A 20373-nucleotide genomic window follows, 5' to 3' on the forward strand; every position below is an offset into this window, starting at 1 on the left:
GTTTTCTGTTAAAATCACATCTAAAATGAATATTAAACGAATAAAATTTCATGTGTGCTTTCTCTGAAAATAATGACCTTGAATGCATGAACCTAAAAGTGCGGGATAGAATCTCCTTTTCGTTACGGTTCCTGCCTCTATATATATCAACGCCCTTTATGTAGGCTTCCTTAAGTCCACAATAACCCGTGTTTTTAGGAGTAATGTTATACAACAGGCAGCCAGTGTGTCCTCCTCCCATCTGTTCTCCCTCCTCTATCTCTGTGTCTCTGTGTTCCATGACGCAAAGCCTGAGTAGGAGTGGACAAACCTTCTGCTCCCCGAGAGGACCGAGTGGGCCGTCGCCATCCACTGCGTGCACACCAGAGACGGAGGCAGAGATGGAGGCGCACAGCAGAGGATGGGAGGGAGGGAAGACGTTTGAAAATAGAGTGGAAACTGGAGAGGAAGGAGGCAGTTGATGCAGAAGGGTAAATAACGGGTTTGCACGACGAACACGATGGGAGAGTAGCGGGACGGGATGATTGGACGAAGGAAGAGATGGACGAGTGGGTGTGGAGGAGGAGACGGGGGTCATGCAGGTCATAGTGGGGAGAGAGGAGCAGAAGCAGTCACAGTAAACACACAAGCGGGGATGCTAAGATTCCATTTGATTTGATCCCACTGATAACTTTCCATTATTTTATTTATCCAGCTTGCATGGAGCCGACATGCTAGCTCACGCAGTAGCATGGCCGCTTTCATCACATGTACCCCCACTGCACTCCTACTCCCAAGGTCGCCGTTGAATCCTTTGTGTTTGCTAGCATTAGCATTAAAACTAACCTGCTGTGACCTGCTTCCTTTCTGCAGACATTAGCTTAGCTATACCAAATGCAAATGCATGCAAAGCACCTTTCACTGCATGGTACGACTCCAGCCGGCTCTGCTCACTTCTAACACCACGATTTTTCCTTGATGTCGCTGCACAGTGCTGCACTCCGTTAAGGCAGGCGGGAATCTTAGCTGATCGCCATAGGAACATGGACCAAAATCCCATTTTGAATTTGACAATGCAGGATTCTGTGAAATCCTGCATTCAAGTGCAAACACGATGTCTCTGGTTCATCTGTGTCTACTTGATCAATCAGTGGCGTGTCCTTGTTTTTGACTGTCATCCTCTCTCTCTCTCTCTCTCTCTCTCTCCTTCTCAACCCAGCCAGTCCAGACAGATGGCCGCCCACTATGAGCCTGAGGTTCTGTCCAAGGTTTCTGCCAGTTAGAGGGAAGTTTTTCCTTGCCTCCGTCTCCACAGTTCTTGTTCTTGTGGGTCAAGTTGGGTTCTGTCTTTCCTTGCTAATCCTGTAAAGTGCCTTGAGATAACTTTCGATGATCCGGCGCTATAGAAATACATTTTCATTGAATGGAATTGATTCAATTCAATTTAATTTATATAATTGTATATATACCGTAATTGAACGGTATATTTGTCCTCAAGCACTGTACTGAGCAGGAAGTGGAATGTCATGTCAGTAAATGCTGTCTCATTTCATGCCAATGCGTTCTAAAAATATCACTTATTACTCCGCACAAATGTCTAACATTATATTCCTCAGTCCAAAAAAGAAAAAGAAAAGATCTTTTGATGGTGTAGTGATGAAATAGTGCCATTATTATAGCAGATGAAAATCTGTGTGTTCACACAAAAAGGTTGACTCAAGTTATATTAATCATGTTTTTCCCTCACTTTGTGATCCATCATTTTTTTATGCACGTTGACACCTTAAAGTGTGTCTGTCTGAATCGGGTTTTTATTTTATTTTTTATACACAGCTGCGTTTTTTTTTTTTTTTTTGCAAACATCCAGTCAAACGTTGTGCAGCAATTAATCCACGACCTTCACTGACCTCTCGCTCCACTCCATCCCCATTATGATCCGTTGGCCACATTTTGGCTAAATCCAGCTCTGAGGTAACAAGTGACACCTTCTGTTTCCATGCTTCCGGTCGCTAGGCAACCACAGCAATTATACCACTGCCAAGAGAGAGAAGAGAGGAAGTGGCACCCCGAAGGCCCCCCCCCCCTGCGTCTGTTAATGTTGGCCGTGGCCAGTCGAGCTTCATCCTTCATCTAAATGCAGTGTTTCCATACCAAGCTGATGACGGGGGCCAAAGGCCTGCTGTGTTTCCCACTGTTCTCATCTCGTCTACAGCTTGAAGACGACTGTGAAGGACAACACTCTGCTGCCCTCTGTTGTTCTCTGATAAGGGATGACTGAAAAGTTCTTGCTTTAACGCTCACTTTCTTTGCACCTTTACAATCCAAGTCCATAAAGCGGATGATTAACAATCAAAGGAAAAGGTGAAAAATTTCTGTTTATTATCTGCAGAAAAATTGACCATAATAAGTACACAGCTCTTTTTGCAACTTTTTTTTACATTTTTTAACCCATTAGGAAATTATAAAAAATAATTTTAAAGGATATGATTATTTGTATAGACTCACGTTTATTGAAAATACTAACTTGCATGTCTACTACAACGATACATGTGAAATAAATATAGGTAGTATTGGTAGAAAAAGTAACTATTTGAAGTACATGCATGTCAGGAGGAAATACTTGAATAAATATAAAACGTAAAAGCTTCTCGAACTGAACGGACAAATTGAAGAAATGTTCTTTTGCTTTCAAATCCACAGTTTGAGGGTCTGAAAAACGATTTTTCTGGATTTATTATTGAAGTTATTATAGAGAAAATGTTAGCAGCAGAGTTTGTTGTTTTTGATGACGAACAAACCAACCACTGATCAAAAGTCATCATGACCTGCTGGTAGACACAGAAATGTGATGTAGTCAGAGGGCAGCTACAGAGGGAATGGGTGCTTCTAATGGCAGCAAGTAAAAAATGATTTCCTATGGGTTTTAAAAGGAGACACATTTCTATCAAGGCATCACTGCAGGTTCATGTTTTCTTTATGATGATGACGCAATTGTGCTGACATCATGCTGGTTAGGAGAACAAGACTTAAGCCATGAGACTAATCTGAGGTCAAACTCTATCTTTAGCAACACAACTGAGATCATTTCTTCTTTTTCCTCTCAGGTCATCCGAATTCCGTCATTCAGTGTTGAGGTTTTTTTTTTTTAGCATCTTTGTGTGATACCCTCGTGCTATTCTGTCATCCCTGTGTTGCAGCATAAAGGGATGTTTCACCCTGAAAGAGGCTGCATTATTGTTTTTGCACGTGCACTCTTCCTAATTAATGTGCTGCAGGTTGATGCTGTAAAGAACACAATACAATAGTTGCATTTATCCAATATGTTTAACAAAATAAATCTGACGTTTGCCGTTAGTGCCTCTTTAAATATGCTCTAACTGGAATATTAAATAAAAAGTTGTTTTTTATATAGCCTTTTATTATACCCTTCTAAATTATGATTAGAATTTTCTAATTGGTTAAAATAAAATAAGAAATGACTTGCAAAAAGAGCTATGTACTTATTAAGGTACATTTCTTACAACATAATTGTTCCCGACAGGTTAAAAAGAGTCTTCACATTATAAGATGGATTTCTGGGAATATTGGTGCAGACTCCCATAATGCAAAGCAAAAGGAGCCTCATTTTTACAATCCCCCAATAAAAGCTTATCGGAGTGCCACCGTCAGTCATCGGTCATTTCTCTTTCGATATGAGCAGCTTTGACTCAAAGAGGAATATAAATACGACATAAATCTTCAGTGGAGAAGCTGCAGCTTTCCCCTTTAGCTGAGAAACATGATTCATCTCGCGATTAAATGGCTTTAATTCTTCAGGTAAGGCCTCCGTGTTCACCTGGGCTTCGTACTGGAAGAGAAAATAGCAGCCTGGGAGGCTAAAAGTAACCTCATCAGCACAGATGGACCCCCCCCCCCACGCTTTCCGCCAGTAGGTCAGTGGGTGAGCGAAGAGTGGAGGGGAAAGGAGGAGAGGCTGTGGCCATAAACCGCTATCCAGGGGAGAGCGTGGGCGACGTGGGCAAGAGGGAAGAGAAAGACGAGGACTTCTAAAGCCAAGTGGGCCGAGATCTGCGGGATGCGCTGCTAAAAACAGACGCGGTGACGCTCACAGGTCATCTGGCTGGTGTGTCATCAGCTATTTCAGCAACGCGAAACAATTGACAAGGGAAAGGGAAACATGTTGACATCACCGGCGCATGTTCGCATCATCTGCCCCCACATTGTTCCACTTATGCAACCATCCAGCCAGAGAAATCAAACGCTGTTTCCTGATTTCAGAGTGAGCCATATTTAGTCACCAGGCCTCAAGGCCTCTCCTCTTTTCTCCTCTCCACAAACCCCTTATCCAAACTCACTATTCTGGCTCTGAACCTTTTTTAGTTTGTGGGGAACTGATTTGTTTGATTTTTACAGTTTTTCAATGTTACCTACACACAAAACTCCGAACCTGAAACACAATCACTGAAACCTCTGGCTCATGAACCAATTCTGCAGAAACACAAACACAATTCCGGCTCTTCACTCAATTCTCAATAGCATAGCACACATTCCTCAGATCACTACTCACATTTCTCTCTAGTTTGCTCAATCTTCATGGATAAACCCTCTTCATGGAACACGCTGCCACTCAAATGGCTAAACGTCTATTCCAAGCCTGCCATGCAATCTGGAATCAGAGCTTCAGCAACAAAATGGCCAGAGATGGACGTCTGGTTTGGAGAGCGATGGACGGCAACATCGAAGAGAAAGGAGATCAGAGAGGCAGAGTAGTGAGAGTAAGGACGAGGACGAGGAGGAGAGGAAGAGGAAGGAGAGCCATCGTCTTCGATGAGATCCGGGCCACTTTGGTCGACCACGGTTTACATGTTGTGTAGTGATGTTTACTGTGCAGGCCTGTTCTATGTTCTTTCTACACATCAGTGTTTGCTATGATGTGTTCGCAAAACTATTCTGGAGAATACATGCATATTTGTGTGTTTTACTGTATATCTGAGTATATAAACATGATACTGTGACATCTTGCAACAGGAGTCGGTGCATCACAGAGCTGCACAGGCATCACTGTAATCTCCTGATGGTCATTCATACTCGTGCGTTCCATCAGTGTTCAACCGGATCCTGAAAGTGTCTCTTCATATCCTCGTATGTGTGTCATTTGAACACAAAATACCATTTTGACGAGAGTGAACATTGATTTGGGGGCAAATATCCATTTTGCAAGGGGTTTGTGGCATTTAGCATTTTGTGTGTGTGTTTGTTGGACTTGTGTTTAGGTTTCTGGAAACATGAGGTCTGCTTTCAGGAAACCGAATTTCATGCCTAAGAACACGGCTGGCGCCCTCGTGTGGAAAGAAAATGTGAATACAAGAAACCACAAAAGCAGTCAACAAGGCTGATAAATCATTAATTTTTAAATGATACAATTTAAGATTTTTAGACAAATAAACACGTGCAACTCTCAGTAACTCAGGCCAAGCACGTTCTGGATATCGCTGGCTTGTTGGCTCTATTCAGCAGTAAATTGGATTTGAATAGAGCTTTGATCTGGAGCCAAGCCACAAGCTCCTTGGAAAGTCAGGCAGGTCATTGACTTCAGGTGTTCAGTGAGAAAGTCTCTCACAGAGATCACTGTTCAACAGCAGCAGAGAGAAGGCTACAAACAACGACTCGTACCTTCTGATTTTACATTTACAGCAGCATGCATTGTAAATATAACCAGAGCTACAGTTCATGCGGGAGGAAGAAGTCCCTGCGCGGTTTTAAGGACTTCCATTGAATCTGAGGATACTCCGTTTTCCCTGTTAAAGCACTGAAACAAACGCAGTTGTGTACGTGCATGCGACATACGGCACATCTCACAGACAGCGCTGGCAAAGAACGACATCACTGAAACTGGATACCCCCACTTAAACCAATTCCACCTGACGCACTCTCCCTTTTCACATCTCCCACTGCCCCTCTCTCTCTCTCTCTCTCTCTCTCCAGTTTCAAAATAAAGGCCTGGCTGTTGTTGCTGGCAAATGGGATGAAATAAAAGGCTAACTGTAATAAAAGACGACTGGTCTTGTCAGAATATGATCTGGCAGACGTTATAATGGACTGTATCCTTATATGACAAGCAAATTATGTTAAAGGAGGAATTCTATTGATGACTCACATCCCATGGCATTAAATAGTCAGCAAAAGAGTCTCCTGTTTGCAATCAAATCAAATAAGAACAGTCTGAAAAGCTCAATTCAGCAGATATCAAAAGTATTTGTTCCACATTCAATGCAAAACTTTAGTTTTTTGTTTACATTGCTATTCCTGAACTCTAAGATGTTCTCGCCCTAGACTGAAACACACAAGAAACGTCATCTACTGCAGCTCAACGCCATCCAGACACGCCGGATTTCATCAAGGATACGGAAATTATGGAAGAAAGCGTCTCGCCATCGGTGAGGAAGGCGAAGCTTTGGCCTTATTGGGCATTCCCAAAGGAAAATTATCACAAGCGTTACTGAGGAATACTGTCAAAGGTTTGGTGTCTTGCTATCCATCTTTCAAACTACTCTCTTGTCGTACGATCATTATTATTGCCATGTGATGTGCTGATAAATAGAATATTTAACCAAATAGATAAGCGGCTTGAATAATGCCACAGCTTGGATGTTGCTTTTTTGGACATTTACTGGCTCAGCTTTCACACAAAAAGGTTTCAGCTGATGTCGAGAGGAGGAAGTAAACAAGAGGAGCTTTAACTCGCAGTGTGACGTCACTCGGCGTCACAGCCAATCAGCGGGTGGTGCGTCGAGCCGGAGGAGCGCTCCTTCGTGCCCGTGCGGCTGGTGTGCGATTTGGTTGCGTGCGCGCGTCTAAGTGCAAATAAGTTGATATAATTTTAAAATTTTTCCAGACATCTCTGAGCTCCGCTGGTGAGCCGGAGGAGGCGCGTCTTTCACCGGGACGCGAGGAGCAGAAAACGGAGCCTCGAAATGAACCGGAAAGTCCCGAGTTCGCTGCGGACCAGCTGCGTTTACGCCGCTAGCCGCAGCTAGCCGCAGCTAAACGCAGCTAGCCGCAGCTAAACGCAGCTAGCCGCAGCTAGCCGCAGCTAAACGCAGCTAAACGCAGCTAGCTGCGCAGCTAAACGCAGCTAAACGCAGCCAGCCGCAGCTAGCCGCAGCTGTCACTCTGGACAGCAGCTAATCCGAAGCTAGGCGGGTTCGCTGCTAGTTCTGCTGCGTAAAGACGCTGATAAGAGCGCAAATAGCGATGGATAAGCTTTAAGATACCGTTAAATAAATACAAAATGCTTAAGACGCTGACGAAGAAGCTGCGAAGACATTCCCTCAATGAGATGCATCCTTTTCACCTGAAGGTAAGATCAGCTACGAAACTAAACGTGGCGTCTTTCTCGCTATGAAACTGTGGCGTTGGGCATATGGGGCTAAACGAAATGTCGCCAACAACGCCACTTTAGGACTTTCAACCTAAAGATCTATTTCGTGTTCCTTTGGTTCCCAGCTCGTTTTAGCAGGTTTCCCACCCACAGGTCCGCTCACAGTGAAAACCAGCACGGCAGTTAATAATCCAAAATATTTATTTAAGACTCTAAAAACGTCCTTAAAAACGCTCCACAAACAAAACTAACAAATGAAAAGGAGAGACAAGGCAGTGACAGTCTACGGCCAACCTGCCTTCGACGGGGAAAACACAAATGAGGAAGCTGGAACGAGGGAGGGGAAGCACCTATATACGCCCCCCCCCCCCCAATCAGTGGTAAATGGGCCACAGGTGCTCCCTCCCACACCTGCCTACCTAATTGCATCCAATCATCCGGTTACTAAACTAAACGTGACGTTTTTCTCGCTATGAAACTAAACGTGACGTTTTTCCTGTAAACGCGTCGCTGCTTTTGTGCTAAAAGGCTCGACGCAGAGGAAGAGTTCACAGAAAATGTTTGAACTGCATGGCTTCACTTTTTTTTTGTCTTGTGACTTGTTCTCTTGCGGGCCGGTTGTCAAAACACGGCGTGCTCGCACACACACACACACACACACACACACACACACACATGCAGCATGTCACAAACTGTCTCACTAATAGATGGACGCTGCTTGACTGACCGCAATGAGTCACGTTTGTAGTAAAGGGTGTGTGTGTGTGTGTGTGTGTGTGTGTGTGTGTGTGTGTGTGTGGATGGCGTGGCAGTGATAGTTAATTTGGGTCATAACTAAGACAAACATGTCTGTGAAGCCCATGTTAGAAGCTGTTGTTGTCCTGAACTCTCTAATTATCCACGTCGGCCGTTTGCAGCAGCGGCCGACGCGTCCAAAGACAAACCCCGAAAGTTGAGGAGCATCCGAAACGTCCGGCTAAAACAGAGCGTGAAAGAAAGAAGCGTCGGGAATCCAGGTTACTCCCGGGGAAATACTCCCAGGGAAATACTCCCAGGGAAATACTCCCAAGGGAAGGTCTCGGTCTGTGACGTGAATATTGTTCATATCGCTGTTAATGCCTACAAAGCGTGCTCAACAGATCCGGATCAGCGGCTGATGACGTGTTGGCATAGATACTGAGTTTATGGTGTCGTATTTCACTCTGTACTTCATCCATCTCGCTGGGAAGTTCCCTCGTGGTGAGGAGGAGCCTTTCTGGTGCCCAAGTTGTGGTTAAGTTACTCGTTCAAGAATACTTTGGGATGTAGACTGGAGGTTTGATCCACTTCTGATAAATATACTCCAGCAGCAGCATTTGGCGCGTGTGTGTGCGTGTGTGTGTGCTAAAAGTCCTCTCCTCCCATATCTGTCCCAGGAGATTCCGTTAATCATGAACCGACCCTTGTGTTGTGTGTTTTGCGGGGGGGGGGGGGGCGTGTCGGGGCTGATGCTTGTGTGAACGGGCGCCCGGCGCTGTGACGTCTCCATTGATCCAGCTTAGCAAGCGGTTTAGCGATGCGACGGAACGACAGGATTTCATTCTGTCCGCCTCTGCAGCTTCGCACAGAAGCTGACTTCATGTTTCGTTGAAGCAGTTTCTCTGCAGCGGCCTGCAGTTAATGATTACATTATTACGCCTGCTTTATTGGTATTCCACTGTGTATTTTTCATAGTTTCTGCTGTATTATAGCAGTATAACGTGTTAAATGCAAACCTTTCAAGCTATAAATTCTGGCTTGTCTTCCTGCATTTTCTTAAACGTATAATCTCTGGAGATTTACGCACAGCAAGCCCACTGCTCATGCTTTTTTCCCCAGAATAATCCGCGCATCACATCGCATTACTGTAGATTTTATTAATGTCTAATATTGTAATAATTCCAAGCGTGAACCCTAACCCTGGCGTGAGTTGGGCCAGAAACTGATGCCGAAGAACGAGGAAACATTGTTGAACGTTCTCCCCAGACTTCCCACCAACGTTAAGGGTTAATTCCCGGAAGCGGTACCATATGTCCAACTCGAGCCACAGCAGGATCTCAATCCCTTTTCCAGATTTCTTACCACGGCAGTGAAGAGGGGGGGGAGAGCGATGACTCGGAGGGGGAGAACCAGGAGCTCGCTCAGATTGACCGAGGTAAGCGAACTCTGGCAGCTCTCTCACTGTGGGTGAGAGATAGCGAGCGCCTTTATCGCCGATCACACGCCACCATTAGATAAACACACTCGGTTTGGGGACTGTCTCCTCCCTCCTCCTTTAACTTTGCTCCGTCTCGACTCCCCTAGAGAGGCGGAGGAACTGCGCCCTCACGCCTTTGGCCACCAGCCAGCAGCACAATCAGGGTCCGCCCTCCCCAGCTCGGCTGCGGCGCCTCCGTCTCCTTTTCGACGCGAATCTGGATCGCCACTCTTCAGAGGAGGAGCTCGAACGCATCAGCTGCGGTGACAACAGGAAGTGGGTTTCTGCCCTCCCCCAGCGCCACGGTGACCACCACAGCAGCGCCTCCAGTGACGAGGAGGTGCGGGACCTGTGTGGCTGTGGCTCACCGGCCGCCTCCGCCAGGCCCTTGGCCGAGCCCGGCGCCTGCTCGGCTGCTTCCCCCAGCCCCGTGCTTTTCAGCTCCAGTCCACCGCGCAGCTTCAAGCCACCCCCCATGCGCTTTCAGCTGCAGGTGGTGCAGCCGATGGCCCGGCCCATCATTCTGACCCACTTTGACCACCAGTCAGCACCTTACAGGAAGTATCGGCACAGTTTCGCTGGGGAGCTGGGAAGACCCAGTCTGGACCTGGAGAAGATGCAGCAGGTTTGTAGTCCTAGCTAAAGCTGTGAGCTAGCTCGCCTCCTCCCCGTGGAGCGAACCCACTAACAATACTCAGCATTCAATTCAATTCAGTTTTGTTACTAAAGCGCCGGATACAACAGGAAGTCGTCTCAAGGCACTTTACAGGAGTCGCAGGGAAACACAGAACCCAACTCGACCCAAAAGAGCAAGCACTTTGGCAACGGAGGCAAGGAAAAACTTCCCTTTAACAGGCAGAAACCTTGGACAGAACCTGTTGGATGGCCATCCATCGGACCGGCTATATATATATATATATATATATATATATTTTTTTTTTTTCCATGTACTGTTTTTATACGATTGGGTGGTTCAGTCTGCTGCCTGCTCAAAATATAAAGGGGCCGGCTCCTCTGACATCAGCCTGTCCAGTCAGAAAGTATCACTGACGGTGATACCCCCCCCGGATAACTGAAAATCACCATTATGTTCCTGCAGGCTCCCCCCCCCCCCGACACACACACACACACAATGAACATACCAAATATTCCATGCCCACGCTCGCCACCACGGTGGTCTGGCTGGAGAGTGATGAAGGAGAGGGAGGCACGGACAGCAGATGTCGTCCCCCCCCCCATCCCGTCCCCCGTTTCTCACAAAGGCTGGCAAGCGAGGGGGGGGGAAGCGATGGAGGGGTGGAGGCAGAAGGAGAGGATTAAATAAACGACAGAAAGATGACAGCCACTAACGAGTCACAGAGAAGCTGGCCCACGAATCGTTAGAATCACTCCAATCCAGCGACTTGTTGGCCGACAGCCTCGATGGGGGGGGGGGGGGGGGGTCTGCAGAGAGAGAACCTGCAGGTTTCAGGGTGTGTAGAAGGCAAGAACAGAGGATGAGAGACAGCAGGCAGCAATCGGGGTGAAGAGAGGGAGTGTGTGTGTGTGTGTGTGTGTGCGCACATCTATCCTCCTGTCAGTGTGTGAAAGTGTCCCCTCTCATCTGAGTACAATAGGAGGCCTTCAGAGGCAGCTAGCAGACACAGACACAGCTCCAATTCAGCGGCGCCATTGTTTGTTAGCCTGATTCTGAAGAGAAGAAGAACAGCTTGCGACGCAGATGCTAATCAATCGAGCCCCTCGGAATGCAAACGGTGCGATAGAATTAAGACGTGTTGCTCAAAGGCCCACGGCAGCGTGGTGGTGTTGTGCTCTGGGGCCAGCCGACCTCGGGGTCGACTGTAAATACTCAAACGTCGTGTCCTTTAAACTGACAACGCTGCCCCAAAACGGTTTGTGACAAGTCAGAATGTTTCACTTCGTCACACACACCGAGGAAGGAGGTGAGCACGAGGGCTCGCACCCACATCACAGCAGCAGTTTTGTGTTTCCATTCTTCCCCCTTAGAGGGTGCCCCCCCCCCCCCCCCAATCCTCCACCCCTACTGTGTGTGATTTTACTGTTTTTGGAGCTGCGTGGACGAGGAGGGGAGCGGGAGACGGGCTATTGCACACGCATGATCGTTTAGAGGCAGCTGGATCTGCCTCGTATCCCCCCCCCCCCCACCCTTAGGTCAGAATGTGGCACGGATTCTGTGCTGAAGCTCTAAAGGAGCACAAACCCGAGTAAGAAAGCTGCTGCAGATCATTCCAGGAGTGGATCCTTAATCACTGTCAATTCTTGTTGTCCTCAGAAAATGCTGCTGAAAAAGAACTGCGGAGGGAAAACACGGACTCTCAAGATCCGGGTGAGTCCATTTTGTATTTATTTATCTGCAGCAAGTAAACGAGGCCGACTCCTAATACTCGTCTGGGCTGCAGCAGCCACATCGATGTTTGTCATCAGCACCATCTTTGAGGTTGGCTTGTGATGAAGAAGTGAGAGGAGGAGGAGGAGGAGGTGTGCTGTGCGGCTTCCTTGTGTATTTCCAAGGATGAAGTCATTTTCCATTTCTAGCCCTGCTGCTAACGGTTTAGCTCCACCAATAGTACATCAAACGATGTGTACAATCTCCACCATTTTAGGGGTTTGTGTTTACAACGCACCCAGATCCAACCCCCCCCCCCCCCCTATCCTCTCTGGCCAGGATCCAGAAGAGACACCGATCTGGATGGGGGGCCCAGCTTTGAGACTAGACTCAAGCAGGGGAGTTGTTAGAGCTGAGGATGTGTGTGTGTGTGTGTGGGGGGGGGGGTTGTTGCGCTTCCAAGGCTGCAGCCGGCAGGCATCTGGTTTCAGCCTCTAAAGTCTGGAGAGGAGATAAAGATTGATGGTAGAGCCGCCTTTAATAAGGAGACGTGTTTAGGACACTCGTCTCGCGTGGACGCTTTACTCCGGAGACGAAGTGAAAACGACGAGGACAATCTTTCGTGCCGCCGGCTCGGCTCCTGGGCCAGCGAGGTATTCCTGTTTTAACTTTGCGTTCCTCCTCCAGCGGCAACAGCAGGTCTCCCCCCCCCCCCCCCCCCTTATTCTTCACGAGACCCAACAACCCCCCACGAGTGAAGAAGCAGGCTCTTTCTCCTCAGTGACCGTTTCTCTGTGTTTCTCTGTTTTCAGAGTCTTTCTGCTAGCCGTCCTCTACCCAGGTATACCTACGATCCCTCCATCTTCGCCTTCCGCTCCTTGAGCACAGTGCCGCCCTGCAGCCCCCTGACCCCGCCGGAGGATCCCCCCTGCTCATAAGGAAATGTATCCAAGAAAAGCCCCCCCCCCCGCCATGCTTTTCTTTGGCTCCTGCAGCGAGACCATGGAGCGACTCTCCTGAAATGAACCACGAGAAAGACTTTTGTATTTGATGGATTTTTATTGCGCACTCAGGTAATCCGTCAACATGGATCGTTGTTATTCACCTGAAAATACTCGGAATACTTCAGGATCCGCTTTTATGTCTGTCTCTGAGAAGATCCGGCGATTGGAGGACTGATCAAGGAACAGGCGGTGGCACAAAGGGACAAGACCAATCATCTGAAGCCTAATAGTTCCCAGTAGGATCAATAATCAAGGGAAAATATGCATGTAAGACAATCAAGTATTTCGCGTCCTAATAAACATGGCAGCCGGCGGTCGCATTCCTCTGTCTGAATGTGGCTTAGTGAATGTTGATCCTGATGAGCGATGTCAAACATGTACGTAGTTTCTTAATGAATGCCGTTTAGTCCAGGTCAAAGTTCAGCACTCGTATCCTCTTTGCCTTTGCATGAATTTCCACTGGTTCTCAGAAATAAGGAATGTGGGAATAAAGAAGTGCGAGAATGGTTTCTTGGTTTCTCGCACTCGCACCTCGTTACTTTTGTAAGTAGAAGACATCCCAGGATAGTCAACAGATCTGCTGCCTTTAAATCACATTCCTGTCCGTTTGAATGAAACTTGAGGCAGTCGTCGGCCCCTCGGACGCCACTAAGAATGTACCGTCGTGACGATTCCATCCGCTGCTGCACAAAGCGATTCAATAAATGCCTTGTGGCCTCTGGTTGAGTTCGCCTTTATTTGGAGCAGTACACATCGTAAGGATCTGCCAGGTGGGAGGAGGGAACGTTCCCCACCAGGTCAAACCAAAGCTGGAGAACAGGTTGCTGTCTCAGGGCCGAGTGAGCGTGAGCGGCTTCGGTGCAAAATTATGCAAAGACAATTTCAACATTTTATACGAAAATACAGTTTCAATTTATTTCTTTTTTGTTTCAACATAAGCAAACGAAAACAGGAAAAATCGCTGAGAGTGATTTCACAGCGTAATGACTCGTCAGCTCGAGGTATTGACCAATAGCTGACTTGCTCACAAAGCCAAAATGGGGACTTTGGAAAGGATGTCCAGTGTGTGTGTGTGTGTGCGTGCGCGCGCTCCACTGAGCTTGAGTCATTATGAGATTGCGTTTCATCCACTAAGCCATCCGAGTGTCCAGATGGTCAGAAAAGCTGTTTCAACACTCCCTCCTCTGAGGGGGGGGGGACTGAAACTTCAAGAACAGCCAAACAGAAGTTCAGATCAGTGCCCGCTCCTGCTTTGGCCTCCTCCTGTTTTCGGTTTGTGAGATTTAGCATTGAAGGACGCAATTCCTGCGGCTCATCTCCCAGAGCGGAAAGTGCCAGTGGGCCGAAGGCCCAGTGTCTGCTGGGGGGGGGGGGCTGGAAGGTTGGGCAGCAGTAGCATCCGAGCCGGGCCCGTTGGCCACCCATCCACTAGGACGAGTGGGGGCTGAGACGCCGGGGAGATTTGCGTTGCAGGGATTATCTGCATCTGAAGCACCGCAGGGTGGAAACACAAACCCTCAGTAGCCGTATTTGTCGTTTAAGGAAGTGCGGCCATCTCCAGTCTGACCTGGAGAAGAGAGGAGCGCAGCGGGATTCAGGATCAGGAGGTCTGGGCAAACTTTGCATCCCACTTCGACCGAGGTGACGCGGTTTGGTCAGAGAGCTAGCGTCGGAGGCTAAAACAAACAGATAAAGGTCCTTCACCTGCAGGAGGCATCCACACACAGTAATCAGGGTCGTCCTCTGGATACTGTCCCGACAGCTGCACTGGAGGCTGAGGAGTCAAAGCACGAGTTGAGTCACGCTCTTCTGCATAATGCTATTAAATGTGTGTGTGTGTGTGTGTGTGTGTGTGTGTGTGTGTGTCTGCCGACCTTGCTGGGGCCCATTGGTTTCTTCTTCAGCTTTTTTCTGGCGCTGGGCTCTGCTGCTGGCTCCTTGTCCGTCTCCACTTTGGACCCTGAGGAGGTGGAGCATCACTGGAGACGCCACAGACTAGTGCAGGCACAGTAAAACACGGGACCCACCTGGACCAGACGGGACCACGCTCCCGCTGCGCCCAAGAACCTGCTCCTCTGACTCGGTTGACTCCTCCCCTCGACTTCGCCCTAATAAGTCACACCGAAATAATGTTATCATTAAAAATACAGATTTGAAAAGCAGAAATCAGGAAATCCGCTGTATTTCTTGACATATGGATGCTACGCTAACAGCGGAACCCTTTTCGTATACGTCAGGTATACTGCCACCTAGTGACAAGTAATTCATGTTAAAACTTCTGAACCCATTACTCGTATATCAAGGTATTACTGTATTTGTTCTTCAGTCTTTTACCTTTTGGCTTTCTTGCCTGTCCTGCTTGCTGTTCGTCCCTCCCTGAAGACTTGCTTTCTTGAGACTCCTCAGAATCAACTTTTGTCTCTCCCACAGTTCCTCCGTCTTCGTTGTCCTCATTAATATGCATCCCCTCCTCTTCTTCTACCTCTTCTCCATCAGCTGAAAGAGCTTTCATGTCAAAGAGCTCGGCAGGCAAGTTGGGGCGTTTTGGGGGCAAATTCTACAAGAGGTCAGACACCATGGTTAGAGGACATCCAAGGACAGGGTCAGACGATTGGACAGCACCTACCCCAATGGTGCCAGTTCTCAACTTGAATTTGCTTCCTCCCTTCATGGCTCCGAACAGCGGCAAGGTTTTCTTTGGCTTCCCCGGCTCTGAGTTTGAACTATCATGCAAGAACATAACTTTAAGCATTAACATGTGCAGGAAAAAGAAACGGGTCACCCCAAAAGGAACAGCAAGTCCTTGTCTTCTGTAGTTGCCCCACGCCAATGGAAATTGGGGGTGAAGTTTCTTTGTCCAAAAAACAGTTTTGCATCGTTAATAAGGGAAGAAGACGAGGACTTTTTCTAAACTAAATTCAAACTTGAAATGACTCCACACAGATCCTAATACAAATTCCAGATTACTTCTGCTGTGAAGCCATAGACGCGTTTCGCGGGATAAGAAACTCCACCTCACTTTCGCCTTGATGGGGGGGGGGGGGGGGGGCTGCTGTTAATATTCATCTGTGGCTGAACTGTTCTATCTTTAGATTCCTGTTTACGTGTATACAATAGAGGGGGGCGTATCAGGGCTGAGCCCCCCCCGATCTAACGCTGTGTCTAACCTCTGCAGCACAGCAGCGAGGGCATCTGGGTGGGCCGTGTCTAACCTCTGCAGCAGCGAGGGCATCTGGGTGGGCCGTGTCTAACCTCTGCAGCACAGCAGCGAGGGCATCTGGGTGGGCCGTGTCTAACCTCTGCAGCACAGCAGCGAGGGCATCTGGGTGGGCCATGTCTAACCTCTGCAGCAGCGAGGGCATCTGGGTGGGCCGTGTCTAACCTCTGCAGCAGCGAGGGCATCCGGGTGGGCCGTGTCTAACCTCTGCAGCAGCGAGGGCATCTGGGTGGGCCATGTCTAACCTCTGCAGCAGCGAGGGCATCTGGGTGGGCCGTGTCTAACCTCTGCAGCAGCGAGGGCATCTGGGTGGGCCGTGTCTAACCTCTGCAGCAGCGAGGGCATCTGGGTGGGCTGTGTCTAACCTCTGCAGCAGCGAGGGCATCTGGGTGGGCCGTGTCTAACCTCTGCAGCAGCGAGGGCATCCGGGTGGGCCGTGTCTAACCTCTGCAGCAGCGAGGGCATCCGGGTGGGCCGTGTCTAACCTCTGCAGCAGCGAGGGCATCCGGGTGGGCCGTGTCTAACCTCTGCAGCAGCGAGGGCATCTGGGTGGGCCGTGTGAGCTCGACCAGCCGGCGGAGCCTCTGAGCGTCTTTCCGCAAGTCGGCTGCATGCAGGTGGAGCTTCTTGCGCTCTACGGCGTCCATCGCCGCCTCGCTTCGCACTGCAGTCATGAAAGCATCGAGTGGGTCCTCAGCGGAGGAGTCGGAGCAGCCTAAATGAGGGGGGGGGGACACACACACACAGTAAGGCAATGAGAACACGCCTCTGTTGGGGGTGTGGGCTCAGAACAGGCAGCACCCAGGCCAGAATGGCTCACCTCCTCTCACCGCATTGAGCTTCTCCTGCGTCTCCGCCAGCTCCTTCTCCACGTGCGATAGTTTGGACACCTACATGAGAACCGATTTCAGGAAGGACGCAGTACGTGCAGCATTAGTGCCGGTTGTATAAATACACCTTACAGCGCTGCTTCTCGCGTCAGCTACGGCTCAAACAGTGGATCCGCTAAGCGTGAGGGGAGCACCGGTACTGCATAGTCTGTGGCTGGCACTCAAGGAGTTAATAAGGTAACAATGAGAGAGAATGAACAGCAGCAGAATTTTACCAATGACTCGTAGGTCTCAGGCCGCTCCTCCACCTTTCCCGCCTTCTTCATCCTCTCCTGCCTCTTCTTCTCCACAGTGCCGGTGCGGTCCAGGAACGTGTCGTCATCGCTGTCGTAGTAGTCGTCGTCCTCCCAGTTCTTCTTCTTGCGCTTACGGGACACTAGGAGCAAGTCCGCAGAACGGGGAACGCTACTAATGCAAATCCTCGTGACATCGATGAAGAAGGTTCGTGCTGCTCATTTCAGACATTCCCGGGAGCGATGAGGTCACACCTGCTTCCTGGCGCAGCAGCCCTCTGGCTTCCAGCATCCGACAGGCGTCCAAGCAGCACAAGATGGCTGCTTCCTTCTTCTTCCCTGTGTGGGTCACCTCAGCGACCAGCTGCCTGCCCAGGGCGTCGTCCACAGGAAGCCTGACAGAGCAGCACTCCAGATGTTATTATTATAAAATCAATTCCGTCAACGGAACCTTCATCGTCACTGACTTGATTCTGCAGAGCCAGCTGCCGTGGTTTTTGTCTTCATACTCAAACTCCAGCTCCTCTCCTGAAACAATGGAGTCACAAAATCAAAACTGGAAATGAAATAACTGGATGTCCCCGATTCCCCCCCCCCCCCCCCTCACCTTCTCTGTCATAGAAGCCCTGCAAAGCCTTCTTTGGGTCTTTCAGGTAGGCGGCTTCCTGGTCCTCTTGGAACTCCGTTGAAAAAGGATTTTCCTCGTTCTCGTCTTCCTCTGGAAAGGCCTCCTCGGCTTCACGGAGGCAGATCGGATGACAGGAAGGGAGATAGCGACAGGATTAGGTCATCAACACAGCAATGAGTCAACATGGCAAGCTGTGCCCCCTCCCCCCCCCAACCAGAGGAAAGGCTCACCCATTCCCCACGAGCAGCCGGAGTCATCATTTGATGGTTTCCTTTCACCCTTCTTGGTTTCACCGTCCCCATCGTCCTCTTCCTCGTTCTTGTTCTCCTCATCAGAATCACCTCCCGTCATCCTCCGCTCCAGGTCCGCCCTCTGTTTCCGGGCTCGCTCCTTCAGCTCGGTCACCGTAAGCTCAGACTCCTCTTCCTCGTCAAACTCCGGGCCCTGTGTGAGGAGAGCAGCAGGAGAGTGACGAAGAACAAAACCGCTTCTGGGCCCGGGACCTCTCCCCTCGGGTCGAGATGAAAAAGGGGCCATTTCAGGCCACACCTCCGCATTTAGCAGGTCCTTCTGGAGGCAGGAAACACTATAGACGACTTCCTGAAGTGTCTCCACGGAGTCGCTGAAGACTTCTGCAGCACGAAACCTCCGTTACATTTCAATTAGAGGCGTTTGAATAATGAACATAATCATTCTGTCTGAATAAACCTCATCTTAAATCTCGATTTCATTTCTGCCATCCAAAGACGTGATAAACAAATTCCATTTATGTCCTCACCAAAAAAAAACACACAAAAGGCTTAAGTTGAACAAATAAGGTTAAAAGACGCTCGTTTTGCTCCGGATTCTTAGACAATGTTTAGACCAGTGGTCCCCAAACTACGGCCCGCCTCAACATTTGGCCAGGGCCTCTTGAACAATCCCAAATAAAAAAAAATTATTATAATTTTCCTTTCCATACAACATAAGTAGCCGGTGGGGGGGTCAATAATGGTATTCGGTGCATTTAAGAGGGTTCATTAATTCTATCTTTTGTTTCCTAAAAATAGTATTGATAGTGGAGAATAATATTATGAAGAAAAGCATTCTTCCTTTTGTTTGGGACAATTTTAATGATGATCACATACGACCAGAAAGTTAATGTTCCATGACAAACCCGGAAAGGGTTATTTAGTTATTATTTATTTTATTAATAGTGTTATTATTTATTTCCTGACCTTTTTTTCTGTGAAGAAAGGGTTATTTGGTGGCTGTCTGGAAAACAATAAATGTTTAGGCCCCCCTGCCATCGTCACACTTTTCCTGTACAAACTGACCCCGGCCCCCCCATCAGAGAAGGGAAACGTTATGTGGCCCCCCACAGGAAAAGGTTTGGGGACCCCTGCTTTAGATGTTCCACAGAGTCCAAGGTCGGTAGAACCTTGAGCGTCGCCCGTTACCTGCAGCACAAAGAGCCTGGTGCTCCCCCCGAACTTCAACACGTGCCCCACACGGAGCCGGACGTCGGTCCTCGGCGGGATCCTGCTCTTGTTCACCACGGTTCCGTGCGTGCTGCCCAGGTCGTGGAGGTAGAAGCCCGTCTCCTCCCCGGCGGCGTCGCCGGCTCCGGCCTGTCCCCGGTACTGAATCACTGCGTGGTACCTGGAGATGGAGGGATGCTCCAGAGTGACGTCACACACAGGTAGACGACCGACCACGAAGTGACTTCTCTGCGTGAGGGGCACCGTGTCCACAATGGCACCGTTCTTCAGGATCTCCAACGCGTAAGGGACGTCTGAAGCTTTCCCACCCCAAGGCGGCTCCGTATATGGGATGGGGGGGAAATGACCGCCCGGGGGGGGTTGGAGCTGAACCACTCGCGGCTTAGCCTCCGTTTTAATTTTGGGAGGAACCATATTCTCCGCTTTGGCATCTTCTTCATCCTCTTCTCGCCCCTTTTCCTTTGCTTCACCTTCGCCGTCAGAACTCGGAGAATCCTCTCTGGTTGTCTCCGCGTCTTCGGCGTCGTTATTTTCAGCGTGTGTTCTGGAGGGAGCGGCGGTGCTGCTGCGCACGCCGGCCAGGGAAGGTGCAGCAAAAAGAGCCGGCTTCTTAAAAATGTCCTCCTTTTCTGGCTCGGGTTTGTGCGCGCCATCTCCCGTCGGTTCCTCTTCAGTCTCCGTCGCCGAGAACTCTCCTGCTTCCATCGCAGGGTGGGTTTCTTCGGCTATATTTTCAACACACAGGTTTGACAACGATGAAGCGGCCATGTTTGTTTGGTGTGACTGTGAATGTTGTCCGGGTTCCCCCTGCCTTTACGGTGGGTGCCAATTAGCCTTAAACTCGAACAAGTTACTATAAAGAAAATGGTATAAAAATATATGAAAAATATTTCCTACAATATACACGACATATTAATACATTACATTATTCTACATCCAATATAAGTTGCTAATGCGGAACGATAATATTTCTCTTTTCAACCCGAGCTTTTTATAGC

At 48.9% G+C, this 20373-nt stretch overlaps 1 protein-coding gene and 1 long non-coding RNA gene across 2 annotated transcripts; one reads left to right on the top strand and one right to left on the bottom strand.

Annotated features, from left to right (window-relative positions):
- Window positions 1-10144: 10144 nt before the first annotated feature.
- LOC137907233 (uncharacterized) lies at window positions 10145-12861 on the top strand. The gene is made up of 3 exons (XR_011105931.1): window positions 10145-10200; window positions 11869-11922; window positions 12735-12861. It is a non-coding gene; the product is annotated as an uncharacterized lncRNA (long non-coding RNA).
- Window positions 12862-12952: 91 nt separating this feature from the next.
- Window positions 12953-20143, bottom strand: slc4a1ap (solute carrier family 4 member 1 adaptor protein). The gene is made up of 14 exons (XM_068751946.1): window positions 19334-20143; window positions 18125-18338; window positions 17874-18002; window positions 17734-17794; window positions 17522-17661; window positions 17249-17409; window positions 16964-17033; window positions 16669-16858; window positions 15553-15649; window positions 15237-15483; window positions 14954-15034; window positions 14801-14886; window positions 14631-14700; window positions 12953-14493 (listed from the first exon to the last, which is right to left on the bottom strand). Exons 1-14 carry the CDS (start codon window positions 20141-20143, stop codon window positions 14444-14446), a joined length of 2406 nt encoding a protein of 801 aa, XP_068608047.1. The 3' UTR covers window positions 12953-14443.
- Window positions 20144-20373: the final 230 nt, after the last annotated feature.

This window comes from Brachionichthys hirsutus, chromosome 18 (genome assembly GCF_040956055.1).
Source record: "Brachionichthys hirsutus isolate HB-005 chromosome 18, CSIRO-AGI_Bhir_v1, whole genome shotgun sequence".
NCBI lineage: Eukaryota > Metazoa > Chordata > Actinopteri > Lophiiformes > Brachionichthyidae > Brachionichthys > Brachionichthys hirsutus.

Bases quoted from the DNA above. Each gene is read 5' to 3' on its own strand.
- slc4a1ap (XM_068751946.1), bottom strand. From the start codon at position 20,143: ATGGCCGCTTCATCGTTGTCAAACCTGTGTGTTGAAAATATAGCCGAA. The intron at 15,484-15,552 runs GTAGGTGCTGTC...GACCTCTTGTAG, and splicing joins TGAGAACTGGCACCATTGGG to AATTTGCCCCCAAAACGCCC. The intron at 14,701-14,800 runs GTCGGCAGACAC...TTGACTCCTCAG, and splicing joins AACCAATGGGCCCCAGCAAG to CCTCCAGTGCAGCTGTCGGG.